We start from the raw sequence: 7,920 nt of genomic DNA on the forward strand, positions 1-7,920 counted from the left end.
TGATATCATTTGTCGCACGAGATATTACTGTTGTGCAAATTGAAACAATTATTGCACTCGCGTGTGTAACAATCGCATCAGTCGATCGAGCGAGTGTCAACCGAATAATCATTTCCGATTTCGCTCGATCGATTTCACCAAAGTAAGAGTCGCGTCGTGAGATTTTTCAAGAAAAACTGTTCTGACAACGACGATTTCTCGCATCGAATGTGCGATTTTTTTTTTTTTTTTTTTTTTTTTAATGTGTCTATGTATAAGAAAAAATAATTTGCGCCAAAAAGAAACGCCGATAAAACGGGTGTTAAAAAAAATGCACTTCGGTCGCGAAGGTTACGAATTTATCGCCAACGCGACGTGATATCTCGCGCGCATCGATTCGTTCGTTTTGTTAAATGTAATAAAGGCACACACAACGCGTACCGGTCCCGTTTTCAAGTTCAAACCCGTAATTCGTGTGCGCGTTAATAAAAAAAAAAAAAAGATTATTGAAGTATTTTTCCATTATCAGTGACCGAGATTCGGAGACGTCATTTATCGAACAAAAAAAAAGAACAAAAAAGATCTTGTTACAAATGAGACGAGAGATCTATCCCCTGTACAGCATATACCCCTCCGCTCGAGCGGTTACCCTCGAGCCAGCTTCTTCTATCGTTACTTCTGCTCCACCACTTGATACGCTCGCTTTTCATCTCTCTTTCTCTCCTTTCGTTCCCGGGACACGTCGTTCACCTCTCTCTCTTCCTCCCCCTCCTTCTCTCACTCTCTCTCTCTCTCTCTCTCTCTCTTTCTCCGTCTCACTCAGTGGTTCCTGTTCCTGCGGGTATTGATTCGCGTTGGCGGCCGGTCACCGCCCCCGCACTCACTGTCTGCCGGTAGTCTACCCTTGCCCTCCATGTTACGCCGCTATTTCGGCAGTTGATTCCTTTGCAGACGCGGAACGTCGCGAAGCGACGTTGTTCCGTGAATAGACTAGTAGAATTTTATCTCCACGCCAGATCGATTAATGCTGATCGCGAAGCGAGACGTTTTTTTTTCCGCGTGATTTTTTATTCACGCCAATTGCGTACCACTCGATCACTATTCCGATCTATTCTCTACAGAGAAGCAGATTCAAGTTTACTCTCTTCTAAAATAACAACTGAAATATGAACAACGCGAGAAGAGACATGACTTATTTCGGGAACAGAATTTCGAGCAAAAGCGAAGAGAGAAAAAGAGAGAAGAGAGAGAGAGAGAGAGAGAGAGAGAGGGAGAGAGAGAGAGAGAGAAAGAGCAAAACTTTACCATAGAAACGACAGGTGGTGGCGGATTGCCGTTCCTCAGAGCGCCCGTCTGTTGGTTCGGCGTCGGATTTAGATTGTCCTTGGTCTGCTGCATAGGATCCGGCTGGTGCAGGGATTGTTGCGTTTGTTGCTGGTGTTGTTGCTGCAAGCCGCCGATACCAGCTTGCGGACTGCCAAGTCCGGCTGGTGCGCTATCGGGCGTACTGACTTGTCGCGAAATCTTTCGATAATTCTGTAACAAAGCAATTCACAATGTCGTTTCATTATTTCTGCAAAATCTTGAAGCGAAACAAATTACAAAGAGATACACACAGAGTCATCACACGATTCTACTCCGATGAATAAAATATTAGTATTTAACACCGAGACGACATCTTCTGATTTTAACAAGATGTGTTTGTCGGTTTCTTGTATTATTATAATACATGTATAGTTCTTACACACGATTCTCTCAACTCCGATGAATAAACTATTGATTCGTTTAACGCCGAGACAACATCTCTTGATTTCAACAATATGTTGTCGGTTTCTTATATTATTATAGTTTTTAATATGTGATAATAATTTAACCAACCACGAGAGATTAATATAATAATAATAATAATATTAATATATAATAATATGTAATAGCTTTATCTAGCACACAGTTACCGTAAAACCTTATTACTAAGAATAATTTGTTTCGAATACAAGACCAGAAAAAACATAATGTTATCCAAAAGACGATAGACAGCAGCGTCATTGTTATTTTTTATGCATAATTTTGCCGCGCGTGTAATTGCGATTAAAATTAATTATAAGTTGGTAGAGCTTCAAATCAGCAGCTGTTGCCTCACCTTTTGACTATTACGTTTCCTAGTCTTGTATTTTTGTTAGTACTCAACTTTGCACGTAACTGTGCGCTGAGAAAATAAAGCTATTATTATTGTTATTAATCTCTCGTGGTTGGTTAAATTATCATCGTATTACCTCTTTGTATACAGACATGAATCTTCACTCAAAAATTGTGTATCTAGCAAAAATTAGTTTTTTTTTTCAAATCTTCGAAACTAGAAGTTTTTTCAGTTTGTTTTTTTTTCATCGGCGCAGAATCGTTCAAACTTTCGATAAAAAAAAAATTGAAAAAAATATCGATTTTTTTACAGAGATATTTGGTTTTAAATTCGCGCGAGTCTCACAGAGACTCACAATCAGTCTGTCCAACTAGTAGACGTTTTTTTTTTTTGTTTTGAGTCTGCATGCGAAGGGATCAGTTTATATCTCGATACGCGTAAGTGCAAGTCAGCGATGCGAGGTAAGTACGCGCTTATCTTTTTGCGGACGTCTTTTCTGATCGACGGACTTTCTCTCTGCTTTTGGTACTGTTTGCTCGCTCGTCATCTGTCTCGCAGCTCACATTCGATCTGTGAATTTTCCTACTAACGACGAACAACTCCGACACACTCCGGTAGGAGATAACAGAAAAACGCGCACATCGGTCGCGCGAACAATACACGCGCGAATCACGCGAATTCCCGGTTATCTAAAACTATTCGTATCCAAAATACATCAGTTCTCGCACTATTTGATTTCCCGAGTGAGATGTTTCGAAGCCCGGGATGTTTCTTCTCTCACCGGATGATTTTGGGAAGGAAGTGCGCGCTACCTCCCCGATCTTCAAAATCTAAATTGGGGTGTGTATTTACGAGCGATACGAAGGCCGCGAAGAAAACGACGCGCGAAGGGTCGAGAAAGTTAGCGGGCTCGAATTGTAGGAAGAAAAGATGGCACTACCGAGAGCCGACTACACGCGGCGGTGTGACCCTAATGCTAAAAATAACGACGCGGCTTAAGTAGGCCGAGGCGGCTGAAACGGTTTCCATAGTTCAACAAGCATCGTCAACTAAAGCTTGTAAACTGGTCGCTGGTTCTCTCCTTCCCCTCTCGCACATATACACACAAACACACGAGTGGTTGTGGCTCTTCTCACAAATTTGATCAATTATGACGTAGTCAATTTCTCGCAGCACGATGTCATCGAGCGTGAGAATATTGCTCGATACACCACTACGCGTCTCTGTGTGTGTGTGTATGTGTGTGTGTGTGTGCGTACACGCGCACGAGCGATACATGTGAACATGCGTTACATTATGCATCGATTTATAAATAGACAGCACGTGTCGCATCACGGACCCACGCTTAGCCGTCGAGAACAGAGAGAGAGTTTTCTTTCCTCCATGAGGGAGAGAATCATTTGTCACCCGCTGAGACGCGTGCGGATCTCAACCGCATTCCAAAATTCTCGATCATCACCGCGTCGTTGCAACGAAAGATCATCACGCACGGGCAATTTGCTTTCAATCGGAAATAATCGGTTGCGAAGACACGCCCGCGATCATTTACGAGAAATTCTTTTGTAAGATTTTTGAACATTGCGCACAAGCGTTGTTCGAGCTCGATCTCTTTTGAGAAGAAACGAAGAAGTGGTCTTCTTTTTTTTTAAAAAAAAGAAAAATAGCGCTTTTATTCTTCGTTCGCATACATCGATCTCGATCCATCGACAGATCTCCCGTTCTGAATGCGTTTCAGAAAAAGCGATGGATCTTTTCAAACGTCAATCATCGATCAGGAAGCAACGCACAAGATGAACATCCTTCTTCTTCGAGAGAAGATTTAGAACAGGTAGTTTTCTCCACGGCGCGCATTGTCTGTTTATTCTAGATCTTTTCGCGATTTTATCTTTCTTTTTTTTTGTTTTTTTTTTTTTTTATTTTTATTTTTCCTCCGTGCTGAGCGAATAACCAATTATCTCGCATCAGCGAAGTGATTTATTTCGCCGCGCGAATTTTCAAAAAACCGACAGAGAAAAAGAGAATTCGTTAAGCGACAATTTGTTTTCGCGCGACTCTGATTAATTTTCTGATTGAATATTAAAATTAAATAAAAAAAAAACAAAAACAAAAAAATATAAAATACATATAGAGACGGAAAGATCAATATATACTCTCGTCGTCGTCTTTAAATCTTTTTCGTATATGTATTTCATTTGAAATTCATGTGTGTTACACATTACATGTTTGTTGCCTCGCATAATAATCAAGCAGATATATTATAACGCGAATGTTGACGGATTTGAATTGCTAATTATTCAGTAGCATAGCTCGGGTAGAGGAGGAGGGGGAAGGGAGAGCGACTACTTTCAAAATAATCGAGTACGAAACCCTGTCAAACCACGTGGTTGGCGCGTGGGCATTGACCGACCGCTAGTAACCGATTTCGACGTCAGCGACGTCGGCCATTCCACCCGCGGTGATTCACATTTTGTTAACTTGAGCCAAATGAAAGTACAATGCAACGCGCCACGTGAGTACTTGACGATGCATTAGACGCGATTCATAAATCGTCTGCCATAAAGTAAGAAGAATAAAAAAAATCGAGATCTGCATAATCAAATGAAAAAGAGAGAGAGAAGGAGGGAGAGGAGAAGGAGGAGAGGAGGAAAGGGTCATCGGTACAATCACCTCCTTACAAGATTTAAAGATAAAAATTAAAGAGGTCAAGACACATCACATATGTGCATACACAAGTACGCACGAACGTACACACGCACGAACGCACGCACGCACGCACGCACGCACGCACACACAGTGCCTGACATTTCATCGTTATATAACATTTAAGACGAAAACAAACACATATTACGCATAAAACAATAACACGAGGTAATTCATTTAAATAATCAAAGTCTTGATTCTTTGGTTTAAAAATCTCGATTTTTTCGAAAAATCTCGAAAGTCACTTTGAACTCGAAAGTCGATATTTGAGATCGAGATTTTTAATTAGAGACTAAAAAATGACGTAAAGTTTTGGTCAGTGTGACGTCAAATTGATATTTCTGTTCTCCTTGGGATAAAATTTAATGGGACACGCGCGGTCTCACATCTGCTTTTCAGCTCTTTTATATACACGGTCTCTTATACAAATTGACTTTATCTTACGAAAGCCTCTTTGTGGGCGCGTACTACTTTTTATCTCTCTCTTCAAAAGAAAAAAAAAAAAACAATAGAATAACCTAAAAAAAAAAGTTTAATATTAATGAAGTTTTCTTGAATATATTTTGCGCGTGACTTAAACTGTAATAAATGTAATTTTTCCCAACGTTCGCCGCGAGAAACTCTATCTCGCGGATCGATCGCATTATCTGCAGGTCGTCGTATTTATTTCTCTTCAATTACAGATCACCTTGATCGTTGCTCGTTTCGCGTGCTCACGCTAATCACACACGAAGCGAACGTTGGTTGATAAAAATATATGAGAGTAATTCATGATATTTCGCAGATCGCGCGCCGATAGCGGCGAGAAACGGACGGACACACGTCGTTTGACCTAAATTCCGCGATCACGATAGACGAATGTAACTTGCGTAACCGCTTTTGCGGTTTGTAAAGTCGAGTTTCGCGCTCGACGTTGGTTGGTCCTTGACGCGCAAGGGCTACGCTTCACAAATTGTACATAGCTGAGCGTTTTATCTTATATAATGTGATGCATACACGTTTGTGTGTGCGTGTGTTACCGTGCCGCGTAAGGCTCGATTATGACGATCAAATTGGTCAGGTCTGATCGCGTCACGCGAGAATTAATTGCTCAGTGTCTTAAATTAAAAATTCGAAAAATAAATACACACGTAGACGTTTTGCACGCGGATTGTGACGAGACTTTCCAAGCGTTTGCTCATAAAAAAAATGCTATTATATAATTTTTTTTTTCGCTTCAGCGAAAGATGAAGAGAGTTTGGCGTAGATGAGTAAAAACGCAAGCTATACACACTCGGCTACGTGATCGACATCGCGTTCGCAACGTACCGGTCAAGTTTGCATTTTTTTGATGAATTGTTTGATATTCTTTTTTTTTTTTTTTTCACGCGGATACATTGTATTATTACAAAAAGAAAAATCGTGTGTTCGCGAATCCGATAAATTTTCTCTAAAAAAATACGCTATAAATAATTTGTCTCTTGTATAACGAGCAAATTTCACGTGTTTATTCGCACGTGAAAGAAATGATGTAAAAATAGGATTCGTTGAGTTTTGTGCCGACCGGCCGGTCGGAAAGAGCGGGAACGCTATTGGCAAACGTGTAATCCGAACACGTGTCATCAAATATTTTCAATGTAACGTGGGACCTATTGAAAACAAAATCCGGTATATTTATAAATATGATCGGTGACGACGAACGAAGGAGGGAGAGAGGAAGCGAGCTTCGACTTACTTCGTGACAACGGAGGCGCGTTGCCGAGGGATTCTTTGTCTGACAACTCTGAGACGTCGCGCGCTGCGGAGAAATCACTCAATCCTACTTCAGAATTTCTTCAGTCTGAAGGCACTCGGAGTTTTCATGAATCACCACACCTGACCACGTTGTCTTACTCTACGCGTACATACGTATATATATTTAATTTTTTTTTTTCTACGCTCCTCGCTCGTTCATTTGTCGCGCACCATAATTTGTTTTTTTTTGTTTTTTTTTTTTCCGACTTTTACTGACTGACACTTATGCCAGAAACGGTCCTCGTGCGACACGCTTCCTCCCACTCGAGAGTGCTCGCGCCAACTACCACAACCTGCGCTCGAAACTCACAACCGATAGAATCGATCGCTCGGAACTCGCGAGAGATCACTCTGGCCGCGGAGCGATCCGCCGAATAACTCCCATGAGACGCCTCTCCCTTTTCCTCCGTTCCTCCACCTCCCCCCCTTCTCATCCCTCACACGCTCGCCGCTCTCCCTCCCCCTTCCATGGCCCCTCTTTCTTGCCTCTTCCTCTTCCTCCCGCGCCTCTTCGCGCTTTCCGACTGCGTTCCCACCTTTCTGCGTTCCCTCTTCCTCTCTCGTACGTGAAACGCGCGCGCTAGTAGCACGAGCGCGCAATCGCGCGTGTAGGTGTGCGCGCGGTCGTGCTCGTTGTTTCTCTCCCACGACTCACCTCCCCTTATCCCCCTACACACACTGTAGGCCCACCACGTCGCGCGTTATCGCGGCGCGATATCGCGAATTCCTGCGTCTCCTCGCGACGCGGTACGACGCGTTGCTCCGACGTGTGTTCCCCTGTGTCGGCCGATACACCGGAAGTTTCAGACCGGAGTTACGAAGTCTCTTCGAAATTTTCCCATCTTCAAATTCGATCTAGTTGAGCCACTTTAAATTAAATCTCATCAATTCGCTTTAACGTCATTTATATATCTCCGCTTGTTATCGTTCATCAGTCGAATTAACAATTAATTTCAATCAACAGTTAACGTTTTCAACCTCCATGCCGGTCCTCATCAGAATGCAAATTTCAATTGTTTACAAACATAATTACGTAGAAGACACAATTAGCAGCGATTTTACATTCATTACACTTGTTTGTAATGATCTAATTTTGTATCACGCTCTCGCGTACACACACACACACACATGGACACACATACGTACGCACGCACGCACGCACGCACGCACGCACGCACGCACGCACGCACGCACGCGCGCACGCACGCATAATTGTAGAATATTCCACTTAAGTGGCATATGTATATTAAAACTATATAAAATAAGTAAATAAATAAATTTAATTCTTATATTGTAGAACAATATATATAAAAATATATTATGTAAATATA

The 7,920-nt window shown here is 41.9% G+C and overlaps 1 protein-coding gene across 2 annotated transcripts in view; it reads right to left on the reverse strand.

Moving 5' to 3' along the window:
* Nucleotides 1–7,920, reverse strand: part of LOC109855178 (DNA N6-methyl adenine demethylase-like) — a 48,934-nt gene that overhangs the window by 10,689 nt on the left and 30,325 nt on the right. Inside the window, exons 1-2 of one of the 2 annotated variants that reach the window (XM_020429086.1) lie at nt 6,531–6,947; nt 1,285–1,515 (exon numbers count right to left, since the gene is read on the reverse strand). In XM_020429086.1, the coding sequence (XP_020284675.1) occupies nt 1,285–1,377 (93 nt within the window). In that variant the 5' untranslated portion in view covers nt 1,378–1,515; nt 6,531–6,947. Of the gene's footprint in view, nt 1–1,284; nt 1,516–6,530; nt 6,948–7,920 lie in introns of those variants that run through there. The other variant, XM_020429085.1, reaches the window with a different exon arrangement.

This window comes from Pseudomyrmex gracilis, unplaced genomic scaffold (assembly GCF_002006095.1).
Source record: "Pseudomyrmex gracilis isolate BER0280 unplaced genomic scaffold, ASM200609v1 scaffold_83, whole genome shotgun sequence".
NCBI lineage: Eukaryota > Metazoa > Arthropoda > Insecta > Hymenoptera > Formicidae > Pseudomyrmex > Pseudomyrmex gracilis.